Here is a 25,695-nt window from a genome sequence, read left to right as displayed (position 1 = left end):
GTGAAGTGACATTCCCTCTGAGCCTCGGTTTACTTCTCTGTAATACTGGAATAGTAATGTTGCCCCCATAGGGCTGTTACCAGGACTGAATAAGATAATATACCTGGGATGCCTGGCACCCTGCCTGGCACCGGGGAAGCCCTCAGTAAACAGGGATATTATTAATACTATTGTTATTTTTGAGAGACACACGGCTGAATCAGGGGGGCAGTGAATAATCATCTGGTAGGTCAGATGATCAATGTGGCTAAAGAAGGATGAATGATTCAGACCTGTATTTCTCAAAGTGAGTTCTGTGACTGGGTGCTTGTTGATATTGCAGATTCTAGGGTGGGGGTCCAGGAACTTGCATTTTTAGCAACCCTGATGTGCATTAAAGTATGAGATCCATTACGCATCTAAGAGCTGGGTAAGCCCCAGTTCTGGGTCAGGAGTACTCTATTTTCCTCAGGTTCACACTTTCAGCCATGGAAATAGAAAAAATTATCTATGTATTCCCTCACCTTTTTCTTTTTATCTGCTCAGAAAGAGGCTGTGATTAGAGAGTGAACCTAGTAATTATATAATATTGCATATTTAAAAGGTAGTATAAAATATTTTCTAATATTTGCGAAGCTTAAGACAAAAAAAAAAAAAGATCAATGATTACTAAAGGCTCTTCTGTAATGCACAGTATAAATATCTTGTTCCTCCAGGCAGAGATAAGATGCTGAGTGCTTAGAAGATATGGACACTTGAAGAATCTATGGACAAGCACTGTTATGTTTGCTTGGTAGGGTAAAATCGAAATTACTAAAGTATATAGATGAGACTGGCAGAGTTCGCTGAAAAATAAGGGAGATTTTCTTAGACCAGGAAAAGCATTCCAGATCCAGAGAGAGCTCCCTTATTGGAACACAAACACAGAGACTCCTGGAGCGACCAGTTGGCTGATTTCGAGTGTACCATACTACTACCTGCTCTATCTTTTCAATGAAGAGCTTTTTGCTACCTAGCACGGGCAGTTTCTTCTTTCTGCAGCCCTGACAATGAACACCCACCACTCTGGGTCATTCATACTCCTCTACCTAAAGAAACAAATGGCCAGGTGTGGTGGCTCATGCCTGTGCACTTTGGGAGGCTGAAGTGGGAGGATCGTTTAAGCCCAGGAGTTTGAGACTAGCTCAGGCAACATAAGGAGACCTCGTCTCTACAAAAAATAAAAAATTAGCCAGGTATAATGGTGCATGCTTGTAGTCCCAGCTACTCGGGAGGCTGAGGTAGGAGGATTGCTCAGCCCAGGAATTTGAGGCTGCAGTGAGCCATGATTATGCCACTGCACTCCAGCCTTGGCAACAGAGCAAGATCCTGTCTCAAAAAAAAAAAAAAAAGGACTGGGCATGGTGGCTCATGCCTGTCATTCCAGCACTTTAGGAGGCCCAGGCGGGCAGACTGCTTGAGCTCACGAATTTGATACCGGCCTGGGAAATATAACAAAACCCCATCTCTATTAAAAATACAAAAATTAGCCAGGTTGTGGTGGTGTATGCATGTAGTCTCAGCTACTCAGGAGGCTGAGGTGGGAGGATCTCTTGAGCCCGGGAGGTGGGGCTGCAGTGAGCCAAGATCGTGCCACAGCACTACAGCCTGGGTAAGAGAGTGAGACCCTGTCTCAAAAATAATAATAATAATAATAATAATAATAATAATAATAATAATAATAATAATAATAAATAAAAAATAAATAAAAAGAAAAGCTGCCCTTTTCTGAGGGACAGCTCAGATCTGTCAGAAAACAATGATACCGTTGACCATCTAATTGTAGGTCTTTATGCTTAATGAGTATCTGAGGGTGGGAAAGTACATTTAATCAGAGCTGGGGCATAGACTTGGGTGACTACTTATTTGAAAATCTGAGTATTTATTTGAAAAGCTTTGAATACCTTGCATGATCATCTCAATTACTATGCATGCATTAGTGAACAATGACATGAATGAGAAAAGTGAAACACATTTTCCTTGTGCCCTAAATTGTATTATCCTTTCTTTTCTTAATTGTTTGATATGTATACAGGAAAAGGAGGCTCCTACTGGTCACTCCTTTATGAAAAAATCCCCAGGGAGGCTGACCCAGCTGCCGTGGCCAGAAGGGATATTTTTTTACCTTTGCACTTTCTGGATACTCTTCCGGGGTTCGGTGCAGCAAGACGTGCCCTTTGTTGGGGATATTTAGATATATACAGTTTGCTGCTATGTCATCAGGCACAGTGAGTTTGTCGTAGCGGTGGTCACTCATCTGTTGCATGATCTATAAAGAGAAACAAAGCAGGCCTAAGAAGAGTAACTCCCCACACTTTCAAACAGAAGGAAGGCAGTGCGGTAGGATACAAGCTTGGAACTGACACTTTAGGCTGTTCCTCTGTTCAAATTCCCATCTATTACCTCCAGTCACTTAGAACCAGACATGGAAAACTTGATTAAGCTATGAGTCTTTGGAAGAATTGCAAGGGTTTTTGTTGCTCTTTAAAAGTATGTGTTTGTCTCTCTTTTCTTTTAAGGTTTTAAAACCGTCTATTATTTTTCTAGTCTTTGTTTGTAAGACCTATCAGTAAGATGCAAAATGGCCACATGTAAGGCCCAGCAGGGGTTTTGATATCTTTGGCTGAGTAAGCAGGGCTGCCTCCTCTATAGGAAAGAAGGGCCATACCAGTAATCAGAATAGTCAATAATGTGAATCTGATTAATCAGTAACACCACACGTGTGTGCATGCACGTGCGTGCGCGCGCGCACACACACACACGCTTTGCTCTTCCATATACTTTTAAACTGAATTCACCTGTTCATTGGCAGATGATGGCCTTAATACAATGAGCATAAAAGCCACCTGGGGAGAATAAGAAAATCATATTCCCAGGCCTCACCCTTAGGGAAAGCTGGTTTGGCAGATTTTGGGTGAGGCATAGCAATTTTGCATTTTGAAGCCCTACAGATAATTTTGAGGCAGAGGTTCCCTGGACCACAACTGGAGAGGAAAAAAAAAAAAAACCTACTTGGCAGGTCTATTCTTCAAATGATGAACTTATTAGTATCCTAGCATAAAATAACTTTAAAAACAACACAAAAATGAACTCTGCACAAAATTTAAAATATTGATACCTCATCCTTACCTCCTCAACATAATCAAAACTATCAAAAAACAACACTCCTCCCCCTAACAACAAGAATATCCAAATTAAAAACCCACAAAAACAAATATTATTTGGGGTTTAGTCATGTAGACTCTTTCTACTCTTTATCAATATCCATACAGTTTTAAGGAATCTGCTGAAATATCATGCTAGGAAGGTATAACATGATCTTTTCCACAATCTGGTTCTAATCTACCTTTATGGTCCCATCTACTTTTACTTTTCAGTGTTTGTATGGATATGTGCTTCATATTACTAGGCAGACATGCCCACTCAGTCATGGGGGCACTGGATAGTAAGATTTATGGTACGAAAAGCAGAAGAGAGACAGCATGCTTCCTGTAGAAAATTCATTCCTAAGAGTGGCACATAGTAAGCCCTTCCTGACTCACCAGTCAGGTAAATCATTCACTTCTAGTGTGGAATATGTCAAGGGTGGAGAGAGGCCAAGAGCAATCCCATAATGGAATACCCTTCACATGGAATGAAACATCAGGAATGGGGATGAGCTTATGCACTGTATGAAAGGCTGAGACATACAGATGAACAGGTCACAGACCCAGTTTTCCAAGATTACAGTTTAGTGGAGGAAACTGAGAGAAAAATAGATAATTATATTACAATAAGAACTAGCAGGGCACCATGCCAAACATTTTACATTTATTATCTAATCTCAAAATTCTATTTTACAGATGAAGAAACTGCACTGAGAGAGGTCAAATAACTTGCTTTAGGTCACATAGGTAGATTAAAACCCAGATCTGTGCAACTCAAAACTTTTCTTAATCATCTCACTTTGCTCTTTCTCAACTTCTGCAGCAGGAAACTACCTCCTACAAACTACATAACACCTACTTTTTCACATTCACTTGATACGTACTATTCATTCTCTGGCAGTACCATTAATTCTTTTCTTGTATGTAATCCTGTTATGACCTGCTACCGTCTGGTATAGGTAAAGGACTTAACTGGACATCTCTCTTGCACTTTTGAATTTAAATTGTTCTTGAAGGGATAGACCCATAGAGGGGATCACCTATGGAGTGTGTCTTTCTTTACAGTCCTGATTAGAAACCTTAGATCTAATCCAACATGTGGGCAATTAAGAAGTTAAAGACACTCCTAAAGATTAACTTTTCTAAGAAAATTAACAACATATTCAATTTAGCCCTCTTTATAAAATGGATATGCCCAGAAATAATATGAAGAAGCTTGAGAGAATAAAAAACAGACCCAAGTAGCTCTTTTGTTACGAACTGCAATTTAGTTCTTCTTATGCAGATTTTCTTTTTGGCTGCTTCCAAAACACAATAATAGCAGCTTCCATTTATTATTGTGTGTGAGGGAACAAATGAAGACCGCCTGAGCCTGGGAGTTTGAGACCAGCCTGGGCAACATGGCGAAACCCTGTCTCTACAAAAAAATTAGCTGGGTGTGGTGGCACACACCTGTAGTCACCTCCTCAGGAGGCTGAGGTGGGAAGATCATAGAGGTTGCCACCAGCCGAGATAGTGCCACTGCACTCCAGCCTGAGCCACAGATAATCTGTCTTGCAGTCTAATCCTTAGTCTTAAAAACCATAAAAGACTAGACCTACCATATTCTCACAATTACTTCTTCAGCTTCCTTCTTTCTAAGGCCTACGTTAACATGTAATCTAGTAGTGTTGCAGGCTTAGCATCCCTTCTACCTAGATCCCCTAGAGAGATAATTGCTACAAAGTTCCCAAAGTTTTCGGAATAAGGACAAATTTTACTATGAGTTTTTGTGCAGTTTTGCTCTCTTCAACCAGACTGCTACCTCCTTGAATGCAGGTCCAGGCATAATGAGGTGGACAGAGCATGGGCTTCAGAGTCAGAAAGGTCTGGGTCTGAAGCCTTGCTCAGCCACACACTAATTGTGTGACTTTGGGAAAGTCACATATGCCCTGTGAGCCTCAATTCCCTCAGCAGTAAAATGGGATGGGAATGCTATACCTATCCTCCACAGGGTAACTCTGAAGATTATTTAAAAAAAACCCCAAAACAGATAATGTACATAAAATGCTTAGCACAAGCTTCTAGCAGATATTAAATGTGTAATAAAAGTCGGTTCACTTCCCTCTTTGTTTCTTGCAAGTCACTTGACATATAGCAGGTGACCAAAATATGTTTGCACTAACTGGTTCATTTCTTCATTCCTTTCACCTTTTTAAAAGCTACAGAGAACCTCAGGAGGGCACTGTGATGAACTGTGTGGTCAATCACATGGGTAAACAATTGAATTCCCTCAGAGAAACAAGGTATGGTCTATGTCCAGAAATAGAAATACAATTCATTATTTTTAATGTGAAAAAACATGGCTAAAATCAACGAGGCCAAGGTTTGTCTGTTTTTCAAAGCCATACAGAAGGGCACTATACTCTGTGGTCCTAACTCAAATGACTCTGGATGACAAAGTAAGACAACAGGGGGTTGGATCTGGAATTACCTGCAGAGTATGTGGCACCTAAGGGCATTCACAGAAAGAAAGAAAAGAAAAACTTTTGTGTATGTCAAACTGAACACATAAGCCTCTGTCAGGTTGTGACCCCAATTTAGTAAAATAGTCCATAAACCCAATGGGCAGATTGACTTCTTCATAGTAGAGTGGGGCTGCCTCGATATGCAAGGTGGCAGTTAGGATTTGTGAAGCTTCTAGACAATAGCTTTTGGTCAGTCTCACAAATGTGCTTTTTTCCAGGTGCAGGGAATGGGATTCCACTATGTCTAAATCTCTGCTTATTATGTGCTGTTGAGGGTGGACCAAGATGGCCAGTCTGCTCATGTTTGCAGTCAGAACTGGACGGTCATCCTGTCACACGAATTGGACCTAGTTTACCCAAGAAGTTCAGAATTTCTTCCAGACAACTGGGGAGGCAGTTCTCTGAGCCAGAGGTTTACTAAGTAGGACCCCAGTGGTTTGAGGACCTCAGAGAGATCCTTACAACATGTATACACAACCACTGCTACCTGGTCAACCTAGACACAAACAAAACAAAATCTAGAAAATCTATTACTCCCATTGACTTACTTTTCTAAGCAATTGGGAGAACTGTGTGTGGCATATTTTGGCCCACACATTCAGGCTAAGTGCTCCCACCACTCACAATCACCAGATAACTGCCAGTTGGCTTTCCATTTTAATTTGTGATCTGCAGATGCTTCATTGTACTCTTTACCCACAGATAAATAAATCACCCATGTCTCTTAGTACCAGATGAATTTAAAGAGAAAGAAACATGGCAAGACTACATCTCTTAGGCCTGACTTTATTCACTGGATCTAGCGGTCTGGGCAAATTCCCCACCTCTCAGCGTGACTCATGCATGTCCGGTGGTGACTACAAAGCAGAAGCATGGAATGTCATACATTCCAGAGGAAGTGTTCTCAGGGATTGTTATCAGTGCTGACTTCTTGTTTACCAGTGAGGAAACAAACTAAAATCTCCAAGGTTGTGCCCATCTCAGAAAGTACCACGTGTCACTGAAGTGACAGGGCCTGTCCAGTTGACTTCAGCTGTTTCCATGCTCTGCCCTAACCTCACCTCCTTGAGTGAACAATCCTCTCCCCTACTTGGTTCCTATTTGAATTGTTCTTCAGTTACTGGCATGTATTTGAAACTGTAATCACTCTTCACTCTTTAATGCTTCTTCCTTTTCTGAGCCTTATTTTTTATCATTTAAAGCTTCTGGTGGGGACATTCCTATACTTACTAACATAAAGGCCAGTACCTACTTTAGAATTATTTGAGGACAGTTTCAATTTTTCATTACTGGGAGGAAAGGAATTATAATATCTTTAGTGGGGAAATAATTTAATGCTGAGAATATATGAAGTAATTCACTGATAAATTCTACTGAGAGTTACTCTTAAAATAAATGTCTTAACAAAACCCCAACAAAGCTACCTTACGAGAAGCTTTTCAATTAATTTATCAAGACTCCACGGTTATCATTTTAAGACAGATTTAAGAATATGCCCAAAGAAATGACTTTTAATAATGAACAGGCCCCATTTGGAGCAGTGAGTAGTTCTGCTTAACTGAAAAAAATTACAAAAGTTATGTCAGGTGTAGCCTTTCTAAATGAAAGGTATGTATGAAGTGGTAACTGTAGATAACAAACAAGAAATATGCTTTTCCCCCTTGAAAATGCTAAAGGTGCTTATTATAAACACAAAGAGATTTTGTCTTTTGGGACAAAGAAAAGATTTCTCCTTTCCTGTTGGAGTAATTATTTTCCTTTCTCTTGTATGTTGTTATTGTCTGAATAAGCTTACCATTTATTTGTAGCTGGGTTCAGGAGACACATGCATGTACACAAGACAGGGTGCTGGCCATTCAGCAGGGAACATGCAGAGAAAGACGCAGGAAGGCTGTGTTGCTCTTGAACATCTTTCCCTTTTTACACCCTAATGGGCACTGTGAGGATGCGTTCACACATCCTGTCTGGTAGGGCATTACCTCAAAGAGCTCAGACTCCTGAGGACTGAGCAACAGTGAGGCCAAGGAACAGGTTCTGTTTCCCCTTTGTGGATGCACAGAGGCTTTGTTAAAAGACGAGCACCATTTCAAATATCCCGAGAATGCAGCTGTTGGGCCGTTTAGTTCTGTTCCAACATTTTTTCCTAAAAAAGCATGGAGGAGGTGGTACTGCTCCAGTGCTGTATGTAGTGTTTTTCCAACCCCAGGGACTGTACTTCCTGCTTCTCACTGTGTCTCAAGCCAGAATGGAAAGGAGACACACCTAAACCCTCCACACGTCACCACAAATTCCTTTCCCTAAGAGCAGATTACTCGATATCCTGAGAGGCCCCAGACTCAACTCTGAATGATACAAATGAGTTCTACAGGATTTGGGGGAAAGATCTGAGAAGTCAAGTTGCTGTTCCGAATGCCCTTTCTGAATTTTGCCAAAGGAATGATTCCACTTTATGGAAACTAATTTGAGTGATTATTATGGGGATTAGATCAATTGGTGGTCAGCTCTGTTCAACAATCTTTTATGGTACGCCCCCTTCGGGCTCAGCACAATGGCAGTGTGAGGTGGGAAAGGGAAAGAGATGCCTTCAGGAGATGAAAATCTATCATTTAAGGCAGGACAAGCACATGAAGAGTATGCTAGCAGTAAAAAGACAGTCAACCTCACTTTTATCATAGGCAACTCCTTAACGAAGAAGGCACGCAGCTGTAGGGAGGAAATAGCTCTGAGAATCATTGTGGCCACACTGTCATGGTCTGTTATGCAGCTGCTGGTTGGAGGAATTGGCCTTGCTCCCCAGGGTGGAGCTGTCACAAAATAGAGTGGGAACTGTCTGGCTTTCAGCCCAAGAGAATCTGCATGGCAAGTTGCATTAACAACCAGGCATTTCCGGCAGTTCCCAACATTTCTGGGAATTTTCTCATCCAAACGACTGAAAGCCCACTCCATTCTCTTGCTTCTTACTCATGCTTTCTTTGTATAATGGTAATTATGTTTTAAAAAATCCTGGGCTATGTTGTTTCATGGAACAATTTAGAACTTATTGGTCAAACTCTGAAGCAAAGGTATATAAAAGGTAGTTAGAGATGTTTAGGGAATATTCAAAGCACATTTTTGGGTCACTCATAATTGATCTTTATATTCATATATGTATATATATATATAACATAATGTACCCATCTTAACATATCAAAGCTAAACCAGTATTAAAAACAACTGACTATGGTCTATTGATACAATATATGATGCCCAAGTACACTCTTCATTGCTACTGCATATCTAAAATCATTTATTTATTTATCCATCCATCAAGAGTGTATTGAAAGCCTGACAACATACCAGCATCAAGCCCTGGAGGTCTTTTTAAGGCTGAGCCAATACAGCTATGGATAACATTCTAAAACTGATAGCATATTTTCATGTTTTATAGTCTTTCCACAGACTAGTTCAAAAGGAACACTGCCTGAGAGGGGCTTTAAGATGACTGACTAGAGGCACTGGACACCTGTTTCCCCAGCAAAGAAAAGCCAAAATAGCAAGTAGATAATCATACTTTGAATAGACATCTAAGAGAGAATGCTGGAATTCAGCAGAGAAGTGACAGAAAACACCTGAGATACTGAAGGAGAGGGAGGCAAAGTAGACAGCCTGGCTGGAATCAGCTGGGAGCCCAGAGAGGGTCCCTAGTGAGAGGAAAGGGTAAGTGAGAGATTCCCAGTGGTACATGTTCCCATGCTGACTCCTGAAATCCTAGTCATAAGAGTCTCTCAAACCCCAAGGACCCTGAAACTGGTATTCCCGGGGTCCGTGTGGCAGCATTGCTCCAGAGATGGAGCCCACTCGGGTCCCATGTACCCACTTAGTTCTGGACAGATAGAGAGCCAGTTAGAAAGCCCATTTCCCACCAGACTGCATTGTGCCCTGGGACCCAGCAACCCCTGTATCTTCACATCCCTGGAGCCCCACTAACAGAGGGCTGCAGGGTGCAATGCAGGTTGGACACAGTAGAGTGGCAGGGTCTCCAGAACTCTAGCCCACACATTGTACTGCACACTGGGGAGGGTGATCCTGGGACAAAGGGAGCTGAAGCATGTGTTTCCCAGAGCATGAAACCCGACTTCCTGGGGCCACTGTCAATGAGAGAAAACCCTGTTCCCACAGTAGAAGGGCTGCTTCACACTAGCATGTGTCCTGAGGTCAGGCTGCCACCATTGTCATAGCCACCTGAGCATACCGTCTGGGGCTTGGAAATTGCTCTGCCTTGTTCACCACAGCCTGGGCCCATGGGCCCCATGGGGGGCCTGAGAATAGGCCTGCCTGGCCTGGCACCACCCCTGTCCTCCATCAGTGCCCAAGCACATTGCCTGGGGGCCTAGGGATTGCCCCTCCCCATTGGTTGACCCAGGTGCATATGCATGCCATCAGGGGGCCTAACAGGACCAGAAAACCTACTGCTGAAACCCAAGCATGCTGTCTGGAGGCTGGGGGATTGCCTCACCTTGTCTACAACAGCTGGCATCTGGGCAATCCTCCCGGAACCTGAGAATAGGCCTGCCCAGCCTGCCACCACCACCACTGCTGGCAATCTTCTGCATGCACTACCTGGAGGACTGGGGACTGGGCTGCCCAGCCCATTGCAGCCACCGCTAATATCAGTGAGTGCCCATGGGGAGCCTGAGGACTCATCCAGTCATCTGGCACACTGCTGCCATAACCAGCACCCAAGAAAGCTGCCTGGAGGCCCCAAAATCAGCCCGTCTGGACTTGCTAACACTGGCGCCCACATATGCCACCCTGGGACCCAAGAACAGGCATGCTTGGTCTGCCGCTGCCAACAGCAGGGCCTGAGGACTGGCCCACCTGGCGTCCTATCCCCAGGAAAACCTCAGCATAATCTCCACTAACAACTGCAGCCTACGCCACTGAGGAAATCACAGACACCACTGATGGTGTATAGCCAAAGAAATCCTATGGAGACTACACCACTATATATGCCCAGAATAAAAGAAAAGTACCCTAACCAACCAACACCATAGATCCATCTACAGGAAAATGTCTTCCCCTATGAAAACCAATCTAAAAAATTGGAGGAAGTGACTGTTACACCAGATGCACAGATATCAATGAAAGGACACAAAAATACGAAAAAGCAAGGAAATATGACACTTCCAAAGGAACATAATAATTCTCCAGAGACAGATTCCAATAAAAACTAAATTTATGAAGTGCCTGAAAAAGAATTCAAAATAACAACATTAAGGAAGTTCCATGATATACAAGAGAAGACAGATAAACAATAAAAAGAAATTAAAAAAACAACTCAGGATATGAATGAGAAATTCACCAAGGAGATAGACATATAAAAAAGAACCAAAGAGAAATCCTGAAACTGAAGAATTCAATGAATGAAATAAAAAATGCAATGAGAACTTCAACAGGATACTAAATCAAGAAGAATTTCAGAACTTTAAAAAGAAGAAAAAAAGAAAGAAGAAAGCCAATGTGACCTATGGGCCACCATAAAGCAACAAAATATTTGAATTTTGGGTGTTCCAAAGGGTGACAGAAGTTTAATGGCATAGAAAAACAATTTAACAAAATAATACCTTAAAACTCCCTAAGTCTAGCAAGAGATTTAGAAGCAGGAAGCTCCAAGATTCCCAAATAGATACAACCCCAAAAAAATCTTTCCCCCAGCATATTATAATCAAACAGTCTAATATAGTCTTTATGTCCCCACCCAATTCTCATCGTGAATTATAATCCCCATAACCCCCAGGTGTCTAGGGAGAGACCAGGGGGAAGTAAGTGGATCACGGGGACGATTCCTCACATGCTGTTCTCATGATAGTGAGTGAGTTCTCATGAGATCTGATGGTTTGATAAGTGTTTGGTAGTTCCTCCTGCATTCATTCTCCTTCCTGCTGCCTTGTGAAGAAGGTGCTTTGCTTCCCCTTTGCCTTCCACCATGATTCTAAGTTTCCTGAGGCCTCCCCAGCCTTGCAGGACTGTAAGTCAATTAAACCTCTTTCCTTTATAAATTACCCAGTCTTAGACAGTTCTTTAAAGCAGTATGAAAACGGACTAATACAGTGTAAAAAGTCAAAGACAAATAATTCTAAAAACAGCAAGAGAAAAACATCTGATATGGTTTGGCTCTGTGTCCCCACCCAAATCTCATGTTGAATTGTAATTCCCAATGTTGGGGGAGGGACCCGGAGGGAGATGATTGGTCATGGGGGCAGATTTCCCCCTTACTGTTCTCATGATAGTGATTTCTCACAAGATCTGATGGTTTAAAAGTGTGTGGCATTTCCCCCTTCACTCTCTTTTCCTCTTGCTCCACCATGTGAAGAAGGTGCTTCCTTACCCTTCCACCATGATTATGTTTCCTGAGGCCTCCCAGCCATGCCTCTTGTACAACCTGCAGAACTGTGAGTCAATTAAACCTCTTTTCTTTATAAACTACCTACTCTCAGGTAGTTCTTTATAGCAAAGTGAGAATGGATTACTATAGCATCTAGACACAAAGAAGTCTCCATCAGACTAACAGCACATTTCTAATCTGAAACTTTACAATCCAGAAGAAAATGGGATGATATATTCAAAGTGCTGAAAGAAAAAAACTGCCAATTAAGGGTACTATATCCATCCAGTAAAATTATCCTTCATAAATGAAGGACAAATTCAGAGTTTCCCAAACAACCAAAAACTGAGGGAATTCATCACCAAGAGACCAGCCCTCCAAGAAATGCTTGAGGAAGTCCTATGCCTGGAAGTGAAAGAACAATACCTTCCATCATGAAAACACACAAAAGTATAAAACTTACTGGAAGAGCAAACACACGAATGAGGAAGAGAAAGCATTCAGATGTTACCACTACAGAAAACCACCAAACCACAATGATAAACAGTAAGAGAGAGAAAAGAACAAAGGATATATAAAGCATCCAGAAAACCACTAAATAACAGGAATAAGTCCTCACATATCAATAATAACCTTGAATGTAAATGGCTTAAATTTTTAACTTAAAGATATAGAGTGGCTGAGTGGATTAAAAAACCTGTGACCTATCCAAAGTAATGAAGGTTATTAAAAAATATTTTTTTAAAACCCATGACCTAACTATATGCTGCCTAGTGAAACTCACTTCACCTATAAAAAGACAAATATGGGCTGAAAGTAAAGGGACAGAAAAAATATTCCACACAAACAAACCAAAAGCAAGCAGGAGTAGATATATTTATATCAGATAAAACAGATTTTTAATGAAAAACAGTAAAAAGAAACAAAGAAGGTTATTATGTAATGATAAATGGATCAATTAAGCAAGAGAATATAACAGTTCTAAATACATATGCACCCAACACTGAAGCACCCAGATATAAAAAGCAAATGTTGGCTGGGCATGGTGGCTCACATCTGTAATCCCAGCCAGCACTTTGGGAGGTTGAGGTGGGTGGATCACTTGAGCTCAGTAGTTCAAGACCAGCCTAGGCAACATGGTGAAACCCTGTCTCTATAAAAAATACAAAAATTAGCTGGGCATGGTGGTGCATGCCTGTAGTCTCAGCTGCTTGGAAGGCTGAGGTGGGAGGATGGCTTAAGCCTGGGAGGCAGAGGTTGCAGTGCACCAAGATTGTATCACTGTACTCCAGCCTGGGTGACAAAGCGAGACCCTGTCTCAAAAATAAAATAAAATAAAATAAAAAACAAATGTCATTAGATCTAAAGGGAGAGACAGACTCCAATACAATAATAGCTAGGGACTTCAACACTCCACTCTCAGCAAAAGACAGAAAGTGAACAAAAACACGTTAGATTTAAACTGCACTTTAGACCAAATGTACCAAAAATATATGGAACATTTCATCCAATAGCTGCAGAATACACATTCTTCTTATTAGCACATCAAGAACATTCTTCAGGATAGATATTAGGCCCCAAACAAGTATCAACAAATGTTAAAAAATCAAAATTAGGCCCCAAACAAGTATCAACAAATATTAAAAAATCAAAATCATGACAATTCTCTTCATAGACCATAATGGAATAAAACAAGAAATCAGCAATAAGAGAAATGTTGAAAACTACAAATACATGGAAATTAAACAACATGCTCCTGAATGATTACAAGGTCAATGAAGAAATTAAGAAAGAAAGAAAGAAAAAAAAATTCCAGAAACAAGTGAAAATGGAAACAACTTACCAAAACCTGTGGGATAAAGAAAAAGCATTGTTACAAGGGAAATTTATACCAACAAATGCCAACATTAAAAAAGTAGAAAGATTTCAAAAAAACAACCTGATGTTGCACCTCAAGGAACTAGAAAAGCAAGAACCAAACACAAAACTAGTAGAAGGAAAGAAATAATAAGGATCAAAACAGAATTAAATGAAATAGAGTTAAAAAATAATACTAAGGATCAATGAAACTAAAAGTTGTTTTTTTTGAAAAAATAAAGAAAATTGATAAACTGCTAGACTAACCAAGAAGAAAAGAGAATGGATCCAAATAAGAGGAGGGAATTCTTCCTAACTCATTTTATGAGGCCAGGATTACCCTGATACCAAAACTAGACAAGGACACAACAAAAAAAGAAAACTACAGGTCAATATCCCTGATGAATACAGACACAAAACTCCTCAACAAAATACTAGCAAACAAAATCCAACAGCAAATCAAAAAGATATTACACCATGATCAAGTGGGATTTATCCCAAAGGTGCAAGGATGCAAGGGATGGTTCAACATACATAAATTAATAAACATGATATATTGCATCAACAGAATGAAGGACAAAAACCATATGATCAATAGATGGTGTGTATTCTCTAACTCAGCTCCAATTAAAATCCTCATTCTTGTTTCTTGTTTTATATCATCTTTCCCTTCTATTTTTAGTTATGTTATTTTGCTGTACTTATGTGTCTTTGTAAGCTGCTTTTATGAGGTGAGGTGTGATTATACAATGTCAAACAGTTCTTCTAAAAACATGTTTTTAAATTATCACACTATTACAAGTGCATCTTGTAAAAGATTCAAATATGAAAAGTTAAAGCTCTATTGGACTTAACACAACTGCATACACTTGTCAAAACTCATTGAATTATCCATTTAAAACTGTAATTTTATTGTAAGGAAATTATGTCACAATAAAACTAATTTTTTTTTTTTTTTTTTGAGATGTAGTCTCGCTCTGTCACCCAGGCTGGAGTGCAGTGGCACTATCTTGGCTCACTGCAACTTCTGCCTCCTGGGTTCAAGCAATTCTCCTGCCTCAGCCTCCCGAGTAGCTGGGACTACAGGCACACACCACCATGACCAGCTAATTTTTGTATTTTTAGTAAAGATGGGGTTTCACCATATTGGCCAGGCTGGTCTCAAACTCCTGACCTCGTGATCCACCCGCCTTGGCCTCCCAAAGTCCTGGCATGAACCACCACACCCGGCCAATAAAATTAATTTTTTCAAAAAGTTAAAGTCCCCTTTCCTCCATAGTCTATCCATTTTAATAACTCTGAAAACCCTCCTAAAGTCTCCTCATGCAATTTCCTTTAAAAGACACACTCACTCAGAGCTCTGCTTTCAATGAAGAGAAAAGAGCTGCCAGTCCACACTTTTGCATTATCCTTCTGTGCAATCCACACCAGTCACCGAGCTTCCATCTTTCATCAGCTTTGGTTGCTCTCCAGAGATCTTTCTCAAATTCTCTCTAACAAGCTTCAGGGATGGGACCAGACAAACTTCTCCCCCAAACAGAGATCTGGGTTTCCTTCCTCCTGCCACTATTCCTTCTTGTAGAATTTAGTATCATGTATTTAGTATCATACCACAGGACTTCTTAGCTAGGAAGGAAGGCAGACTTTTCTCTGTGTCTGAGGGACTGTGTGCCTAATGAGAATGAGCATAATAAAAACTCACTGCAGATACATTGTATTTTAATATACATATGTTATCAACAGAGAGAAAGGCACTATATGGAAAATGTGATAAATGAAAATCTTTCATTCTGTAGGCATTTCTTTCTAAAAAGACAGCATTTTAGAGAAAAGTTAGCATTTCATAAGCACCTGTATTTCAGTAATCTAGGGGAGTTATGCCTGATTTTCCTTCATATGAGAGCTATTTCTCTAAAGTGCCAGGTATTTTACTCAATATGACATTATTCTGAATGATTTTAGGTGACATTTTCTGTTCAAGGACATAACAATTTACTTTAGGAATAGATTTTCTCTCCCTGCCTTCATGTAGGAACTGACATCTGGTGAACTCCAGACACAGCCAGTGTTCTCACAGCGTATGGATTACCTGCATCAGAATCACGCCATGGTTCCCAGTCTTGCTGAATCAGAATTTCTAGCGGTGAACCCCAGGAATGGGATGTACATTTTAAATGTGTACTGTGTGTGATTCTTGGGTACATTAAAGTTTGAGGACCACTAACTTACACTATTCAAATTAATATGATCTGGCTGGGTGTGATGGCTCATGCCTGTAATTCCAGCACTTTGGGAGGCAGAGATGGGGGATCATTTGAGGTCAGGAGTTCAAGAACAGCCTGGCCAACATGGTAAACCCCATCTCTACTAAAAAAAAAAAAAATACAAAAATTAGCTGGGCGTGGTTGTATATGCCTATAATCCCAGCTACTCAGGAGGCTGAAGAAGGAGAATTGCTTGAACCTGGGAGGCGGAGGTTGCAGTGAGCTAAGATCGTGCCATTGTACTCCAGCCTGGGCGACAGAGCAAGACTCCGTCTCAAAAAAAAAAAAAAAAAAAAAAAAAAAAAAAAAAATATATATATATATATATATATATATATATATATATATGATCTTCACACCTAACAGGTATTGTTACTGCTATTGATAATATGACTGGTAGTAGCCGAACTTTATGGAGTTCTTATCGTTTTCCAGGGTGTGGGTAAAAAAGAAATAAGTGATTAGAAAACATACAAAAACTCTAATAGATTCAGCGCTTTTCATTTAGCTCCTAATTGTTTTTCATTGTTGTTGTTTTTGGAACCCTATAACGGTGAGTCACCTCTGAGTATGTGGTCACAGGTTTAAACTTGGTCCCACTTCGGGAAGAGATAAAGGGAATGGCTGTTGTAATCTATCTCCAAAGCTACCTTTAACATTTGCAAACAGATAGTGTGATGAGTAATATGGGGACCCAACAGCAGCAACAGAACCATAACTGAGAAAATGAGATTTAGAAATATTCTTAAAGATTATTGGACAAATACAACATTTTGAAAGATGAAAACAAGGAAAAATAGTAAGTGATTAAGAGCAGGGCAATGGTAGTGGGATGGTTTTGCAGGAGGGTGGTAGAAAATTTAATGTGTTTCTTTTGCATGTCAGTATTTCTAAGGATGATCCAAACTCTAGTATTGTGTCATGTAGTGGGGAAATTTTCCCCAGAGGCTGCAGAATAATTCACGGTCAAAATGTCACTTCTAATTTAGTGTCTATGTTTCACCCTATGCTTTACTAACCTTCAGCCAAGCAATAGGATACTTATCAACACCTACGGCATTTAATACATGTGATTTCCACAGAGAAACAGTAACCCAAAACTCAAAACCCTTCTCCTTCCAGCTCAACTGACACGTTTCCTAATCCCTTCAAGACCGAAGGTACTGGTGTTGGCATGGCTGAGAGTATCACATAGGTCATGCTGTGATGTACGATCTCAGCCCATGAGACAGAAATCATCGTTTTTTTTTTTAATCTTTTGCCAAATCAATTCAGCCAAGAAACAATCTGACACTGCTAGAGATGGAAGGCATGCAAATGTTTTTAAGATGATTTTTTTGGTGGGCCTTGAGAGAGAGTAACAGATGAAAATAAATGGAAAAGGGTAAAGGACAGAGACTCCAGACTTGAGTGAGCACTGATTCCACTGCTGCCAATGGAAACTGAAATGGAAGCCAACCCCGTTAGTGTCTTACAAGCTTAGGCATCGGATGCCTACCAGAGCTGCTGTCATATCTGAGTACTGATCTATTCCTAAAATGTGAATCTAGGTCAGTGAAATCCAGCAACATTTGCCCACCAATTTTTGATGGTTTGTTCCTTTGTGGATGAGGAATGCTGAATTCATGGTGACAGGGAGAGTTTAAACTCTTTTCCAAAAATTCTACCAAAGGCACGCCATTGTGGTAGTTATTTCTGAAGTCATTTTGTTCATCATTGTCCCCAGGGGCACAGAACAGGAGTTCTGTAATTATCTTCCAAAGTGTTGATCTGGTCCCTTTTTCTCCCTTTAAAGTCCATCAGTCACGATGTTCTGTTACTTCTCTAAGTGGGCCTCACTTTCCGCACTGCCCTTTCCACTTTCACAGCTACTTTCCTAGTCCAGATCCTCCACTCATTTATTCATAGACTGTGCTGTGCAGTGGCATCAGCTAGTCTTATTACTCCTAATCCTTATTCCTGTTAAATCATTATGGGAACCGTGCCAGACAGATCTTTCTGAAAAAACACCTTCAGCTTCTACTCCTCTGCTAAAAAAAAATCTGTGTTGTCCCCCACAGCCCACAGATAAGAAAACCCCGATTTCATTGGCCAAGATAATTTGAAGCAGCCCCAACTTGTATCTTTCACCTCTCTCTCTGTTTCCCTGCATCCAGCCCCCATTCCAGCCATTGTCTCTTGATGGTACTACTGACACTTCCCCAGGCTGTCCTGTTTGTAATAACCACCACTCTTCTGTGCCAGCTATGCCTGACGTTCATTCAGGTGCACTCAGACTTTGAGTCCTGCTTCTGGTTGATCAATCCCTCTCCAGAACTCCTACCACCTTTCCTAGGACCCTGAATCATTTATTAGCCACTTATGTTGTGTTGCACGGTGACAGTTTTTATCTTTTAATGTTCTCTCTTGTTTCTCCAGCTAAATGGGAGCAGCCTTGAAGGCAGAGATCATTTCTCATCCGACTCAGTATCCCTGTGCTTGGGATAGTATCTTTCATATATTAATAGTTGCTGCTCAGTAAATCTTACCACTGTGATGTCTTTTCAATTGCTGTTTTAAAAGTCTTTTTGCAGAAGAGACAGTAATAAGAGGTTTTGAAAATCTTAGCTGCTTTTCCTATCAGAGTTTTATGTATGAATTAGAAAATCATGTTTGTTAGATATCCAACTGAATAGTTATATATGTAATTGAAGCTTCTTCTAAGAAAATGGAATGAAGTTGGAATCTTTCTGTGGTTTTCCTCAAACAGGCATAAAAACATTGCTAAGCACAAACAGATATAAAGATGTTCCGGCTGGGCGAGGTGGCTCACACCTGTAATCCCAGCACTTTGGGAGGCCGAGGCGGTGGATCACGAGGTCAGGAGATTGAGACCATCCTGGCTAACATGGTAAAACCCCGTCTCTACTAAAAATACAAAAAATCAGCCGGGGAGGTGGCGGGTGCCTGTAGTCCCAGCTACTCGGGAGGCTGAGGCAGAAGAATGGCGTGAACCCGGGAGGTGGAGCTTGCAGTGAGCCGAGATCACGCCACTGCACTCCAGCCTGGGTGACAGAGCAAGACTCTGTCTCAAAAACAAAAACAAAGAGAAAAACAAAAACAAAAAAAACCCCAGATGTTCCATCACTTACAGGCACTGAAAGGAGAATATCACATTAAGATTCTACAGTGAGCCCACTCTGAAGTAATCCTTACCACTAGTGCTTTATAATTATATGGTTGCTACTTTTTGCCAAGTAGTTGTTTGCTCCATCCTAGGTTTAAAACACGGCATTTCACCTTGACTGGCGTTATAAAATTTCCAATGGGAAGGAACAACACTCTCGATTCCTACTGAGGCTAATTCAACTTTGTTTTTTCAAGAAGAGAACGAGTATAGGAGATAGGGGTCACATAGGGAGAGCTGGAGGCAGAGCCAGAATGACAATCCATGAAATGGATTCTAAGTTCTCTGCTTTGTCCTCATGGGCATTTTGGCCCTGTAGGCAATTATGCTTCTTTAGTAGAATCAACATATGATTATTTTAAAAAGTAAAGTAAGGTATTCTCTAATATGAGTAATAGTGTGAAGTTTAACTTTTTCCCCCCTTTTTGGCATATATCTTCACACAGTAAGATCAGGTCCTGTTGTTAGGTTTTTCTATGAGTGCGTGCGTGTGTGTGTGTGTGTGTGTGTGTTGGAGGAGGAGGTATGGGAATATGAGTCAAATGCAAGCTTCCTGTTCTCAGAAAATGATAACATTAGTGATTTTGGTAACTTGGAATATTTTAATGAGGAATTTTAGCATGTCAAATGGATTAAATCATGGCATCCAAATTATTACCCAGTTAGGTATTATATTTCAAGTTTATACAATGTTTAATTCTAGGCAGGAAAAACCTAAGAAGTTTCTAGTTTTCTATGGCTTTAATTTGAATACTTTCTTTACTTTTACTGCTAATGTAATCGGGATATGTTATTTTGCACCTGTAAGACAAAAAAGTTGGCTTCTTCAGGTGCACATTATTCGGGATTGTAAGCTGGGCACTTTTGGAAGTTGCAGATATCCTTGAAAGCAGTGGCTCTCAACCTTGGCCTGTGCATTAGAATCACCTGCAGAGCTTTTAAAAAATGCAGATGCCTGGGTTCCATTCCAGACCCAGAATATCAGAATTTTCTGAGATAAACCCAGGGTAGTATGTTTTCAGAAAGCTACTCAGATGACTTTAAACCACTCTCTCACTAGGAACCACTAATTTAAGGTCACTTATAGACTTTTTCTTTCAGAAGTTAGTCTTGGGTTGAAAGGCCCCTTATAAGGCTATGTGGCCAACCATCCAACAGATGATTACCCCTACAATATCCTATAGAGTCAGTTTAATACTTTTTGATGGTCTAGTATATACTGGACAGGATGAACAGCACTTTTAAATATAATTTATTCCTTTTTCCCTTTGACATTTTCTTGAAAGCCCAAAAGGAAAAAAAAGCACATTATTCCCTTTCTCCTACTTGGCCAATTTTGACTTCTTCCTGCCTTGGGACTAATGCTAAAATTCAGCATGGCTGTTCTGGTGTCATAGCTTCAAATTATTTATTGGCTTATTATGCCAAAACATTTTATTTTGGCCACCCTAGCCTTGTTGGCATACAGCTCTGGGAATATTGTCAGATGAGGCAACTGCTGCCAGGAAAAGGAGCATAAACAGTTGTTACAAATTCAGAGGCTATTTGGTTTTGTGTTTTAATTTCTTAATACACGCATGGCAGATTTAAAAAATCATTGTTTTGTGGAGCTGGTGAATACAACAGCCAGATAATAAGACAAAATTAAACCTACAATGGGATTGTCAGTATGCCTTTCATAGCAGAGACTCAAAGTGGAAAATCTTGTGGCTACACACTATAATTCCCTGTGACAACAATAACTAAAAATGCAAAGTCTTTATTTTTTCCATTTCAATCACCCTGTTGATATGAGCTAGTTAGTTCTCATTCTGTCTTTTGGGTTTTGCTAGTTGTCATTAAAGGAAATTCCAGGCAATAAAAAACATATAAAATCCAAACACATTAAGGGTTTTTCCATCTTCATTTTTTATATGACCATCTATAAAATAACATGGACATTTTTGGACATAAAAGCAATGCTGCAGCTGAGTCAAAACAAGAGGAAATACAGTCTGAGTGATCTCTATTATATAGTTAGTCATTCAAAAGAAAAACAGGCTGTGTGCTATGCAATTTAAATGAGGTACAAAGCAGCTCTTGTGTTCATTCAAGGAATGTTAGAAATTCAGTTAGTTATTTCAGGAAGTAGATAAGAAACCTAAAAGACATTTCCATTGAGATGCATTGTGAGCATTTTAATTTAAAATTACAAGTCTATTGAAAAACCACATACTGTATTTAAGCTCCATTTACATGACAAAGGCACAAAAAATGGAGTGGTGATCTCATAATTCTTTTCTTACCACGTCCTTGTAGTATTTTTATTAAAAGTATTTTTAGGTAATAATTTATTGTGATACAAAAGAACAGAATTACTAATTTTAAAAAAGTCCACCAAAGAAAACTATAGCTGTATCCCATAAATATACACAAATGTAATATATGAAAAAAATGAAAACAAAAACAAAACAAGACAAAACAACAAAAAATTCCTCTCCCACGGGGTTAGGAAGGTGAGAAGGTGAGGATGCTCCTCCTGCTGCCCGGCCAGCAGATGGCACAGTCCCACAGCCGGTCAGTGCTTCAGTCCCTCCCAGGTGGGGTCAGCAGCTTCCTCCTCTGAATAGTTTCAGGAAAGTTTTAGCTAAAGGTACCACCTCCCCTGACCTCCCTCCCTCCCTCGCTTCCTTCCCTTCATCCTTCCCTCCCTCCCTTCATCTTTCCTTCCTTAAGAAAAAATTTTTTTCTCCAATTGACTGGAAGAGTGAATGCTACCAATGAGGTCAAGTTAAAAATCATTACTGAGAATTACTGTGAGTCCCTCCTGAGGCAGATATTACTATCTGTCCTCCTGTGACGATAGCATGTAATTAATCCAGGTTTTTGGAAAAGAAGGCAATTTCAGGGATGGATCTAGAAAAAGAACAAGGTGAGATGTGGTATAGATTTACTTTTTCTTATGTCTTTTTCCCCCTTAATTAAAAAAATTAAAAACAGGGTAGTCTGTGGAAAAGACAGTCATCATGTAGAATGGTAAAGCAGGGGGTTAGGAGTTAGGCACACTTAGTTATTGGAGAATTATTTCTGTAAGTCAATCATAGCCTACTTCCAACAATGTAACATATATATTTTTCCTAAACTTTAAAAAATTAAAGTATACAAAGTGTAATATATAAAGTATAACACACAAAGTGGCCCTCTGGACCATGACTGCCTCCCTTCATCTTAAAATAACTATTATTCTGACAGGTAACAGTGGAGAGTAGCTTTGCCTCTTGTTTAACTATGTGCATGAAAGAAAAGAATATTTATTCTTTGGGGGGTTGGCTTCTTTTGTTCAAACTTTGGAGTAACTGGAGTACTCATCTTTTTAGAGAAGGCAAACATTCCTTCTGGAAGAGTACAAACAGGTCTAATGCCTGTGTGCTAATTAATTTGTCTTACATTATTTTTTTTTACAGGTAGAGGGGTATGAAGGTGAGATGCAAAGTTGGGAGAAAAACTATAGGAAATGCAGGTTGCTCTAAAAACTAATTTGGCCTAAATAATAGTATTTCTAGGATCAGACTTGCTGTTAAATATCTAGCATTTGTTCAAACCAACCTAACTTCTAGTACCTTTGCCATATGGATGGTAAAATGCAGTAACAATGTCTTCCTTTCTTCTTTCCCTAGATTGGCACCCTGTATTAAATGTGTTGTGGTGGCCAGGCCTGTAATCCCAGCACTTTGGGAGGCCGAGGCAGGCAGATCACTTGAGGTCAGGAGTTCGAGACCAGCCTGGCCAACATGGTGAAACCCCATCTCTACTAAAAATACAAAAATTAGCTGGGCGTGGTGGCGGGTGCCTATAATCCCAGTTACTCAGGAGGCTGAGGCAGGAGAATCTCTTGAAAGTGGGAGGCGGAGATTGCAGTATTGCAATGAGCCAAGATCAAGCCACTGCTCTCCAGCCTGGGCAACAGAGTGAGACTCCATCTTAAATGAATGAATGAATAATGAATGAATGAATGAATTTATGTGTTCTGGGCTTTTTAGCTGAGAATTGCTAAACTCTTCCTAGATGGATGATTTCATTTAAATATACAATGCACACACTATTAACTCTACTATAATCTCAAATGGCAAGATGATGATCTCCATAAGAATCCACTTCATTAACCAAGAGTAGATTGCAACCCATTACAAAGTATTTCAAATGCAATAAAACTACCCAGAAACCCTTGGGGCTCTCAGCTTTACCTAAACATGTAAGAAGTAGATTCTGAAGGAACCAAGTACTCAGAGAGCAGTGACAGAGGTGAGAAGTAATCAAGCTTTCAGTGTGTAGCACAGGAAGGCACAATTCACCTCTGTTTAAGTAATATGCCCTTTAAAGAGATGCCCAAGTGGCCAGGGACTTCTCTACAGAGGAAAGAACTAAGACATCAAGGTTTACAAGGGAAAAAATAAATATCTGGTACCAAACTCACACCTTTCCTGAGACTGCTCAGATCCTGGATACCAGTAAAAAATGGAAAGTCAGGAGGTAGGTGGAGAGACACGGAAGGAGCAGACAAGCTCGGCTAGAACCAATCTATGGCAAAATAATTAGAAAAGGTTTTCTAATTAAAAAAGAAGATTCAGTATGGAGTAGGGTGGGCAACTGGGGCCAGGGGAATCAGGGCCCAGGAAACTTGTTTCTGGAACTGTAAGATCCCACTCAAAATGATTATTTCATCAGGTCTCAGTATTTTGAACTGTAAAATGGAAAAAACAAAACCAATAACACTTTTATCACTTGTAAGTGATACATTGGTCTCTATTCATCTGTCTTCCTGCCTGTCTATAATAACATGGAGTATTTATATTTCTATGTTAGTAGTTAGCAATTAATAATTGCCCCATTAGATCTAATTAAACGAAAGAGCTTCTGCACAGCAAAAGAAACTATCATCGGAGTGAACAGGCAACCTACAGAATGGGAGAAAATTTTTGCAATCTCCTCATCTGACAAAGGGTTAATATCCAGAATCTACAAAGAACTCAAACAAACTTATAAGAAAAAAACAACCCCATCAAAAAGTGGGCAAAGGATATGAACAGACACTTCTCAAAAGAAGACATTTATGCAGCCAACAGACACATGAAAAAATGCTCATCATCACTGGCCATCAGAAAAATGCAAATCAAAGCCACAATGAGATACCATCTCACACCAGTTAGAATGGCAATCATTAAAAAGTCAGGAAACAACAGGTGCTGGAGAGGATGTGGAGAAATAGGAACACTTTTACACTGTTGGTGGGACTGTCAACTAGTTCAACCATTGTGGAAGACAGTGTGGCGATTCCTCAAGGATCTAGAACTAGAAATACCATTTGACCCAGCCATCCCATTACTGGGTATATACCCAAAGGATTATAAATCATGCTGCTATAAAGACACATGCATACGTATGTTTACTGTGGCACTATTTGCAATAGCAAAGACTTGGAACCAACCCAAATGTCCATCAATGATAGACTGGATTAAGAAAATGTGGCACATATACACCATGGAATACTATGCAGCCATAAAAAAGGATGAGTTCATGTCCTTTGTAGGGACATGGATGAAGCTGGAAACCATCATTCTCAACAAACTGTCACAAGAACAAAAAACCAAACACTGCATGTTCTCACTCATAGGTGGGAATTGAACAATGAGAACACTTGGACACAGGATGCGGAACATCACACACCAGGGCCTGTCGTGGGATGGGGGAGGGGGGAGGGATAGCATTGGGAGATATACCTAATGTAAATAACGAGTTAATAGGTGCAGCATACCAACATGGCACATGTATACATATATAACAAACCTGCATACTGTGCACATGTACCCTAGAACTTAAAGTATAATAAAAAAAGAAAAAAATAATTGCCCCATTATTAATTTTATTGATGGTTGTAATATAGAAACCAAACTGCTCTCAAATAAATAAAGCAGCTGAGTTCATGCAAACCTGAGTTTCACCAACCCATTTCGAACCTGTGACTATTTCCTTAGGAGAGCTCATTATTCCCCAGATCAGTTTGTCCTCTTATTTTCACTACAAGGTAACATGACATTTTTTGATGCTAGAAACATGGCAGGTGGGCATTCACCAAATCCACAGGCCTGTGGTTTAGGCAGTACATTTGCTGATGGAAAATGCAATCTCCAACGAATGCCTTTCTAGCTAGTGAGGATTATTTATAGGTTCTGACAAGTAGAAAAGGAACATCATTATTAACACTGACTCGAATGAACTCTACAGGGAGGAGGACTATAAAGTCTTCATAGGATGCCCTTAACAGATGTGGTCTGAGAGAATTTGACCATGGGAAGGGAAAGATGAAGAGAGAAATAGGGGTGAGTTGCCAAGCCAT

General features: G+C 40.1%; 1 protein-coding gene and 1 long non-coding RNA gene across 7 annotated transcripts in view; one reads left to right on the top strand and one right to left on the bottom strand.

The window, feature by feature from the left end:
* Positions 1–1,055, top strand: part of LOC129524745 (uncharacterized) — a 46,668-nt gene extending 45,613 nt beyond the window's left edge. Inside the window, exon 3 of the long non-coding RNA XR_008668644.2 lies at positions 696–1,055. This is a non-coding gene — a long non-coding RNA (uncharacterized lncRNA). The remainder of the gene's footprint in view (positions 1–695) is intronic.
* The window catches only part of DDAH1 (dimethylarginine dimethylaminohydrolase 1), a 261,883-nt gene that overhangs the window by 4,123 nt on the left and 232,065 nt on the right, over positions 1–25,695 (bottom strand). For all 6 annotated transcript variants that reach the window (XM_055351601.2, XM_063702573.1, XM_031010235.3 and 3 more), the window contains one exon: positions 2,144–2,287. In XM_055351601.2, coding sequence (XP_055207576.1) covers positions 2,144–2,287 — 144 coding nt within the window. The remainder of the gene's footprint in view (positions 1–2,143; positions 2,288–25,695) is intronic.

This window comes from Gorilla gorilla, chromosome 1, assembly GCF_029281585.2.
Source record: "Gorilla gorilla gorilla isolate KB3781 chromosome 1, NHGRI_mGorGor1-v2.1_pri, whole genome shotgun sequence".
Classification (NCBI taxonomy): domain Eukaryota; kingdom Metazoa; phylum Chordata; class Mammalia; order Primates; family Hominidae; genus Gorilla; species Gorilla gorilla.
Note: the sequence above shows the minus strand (reverse complement) of the source record. Positions and strands in the feature narration are given on the sequence as shown.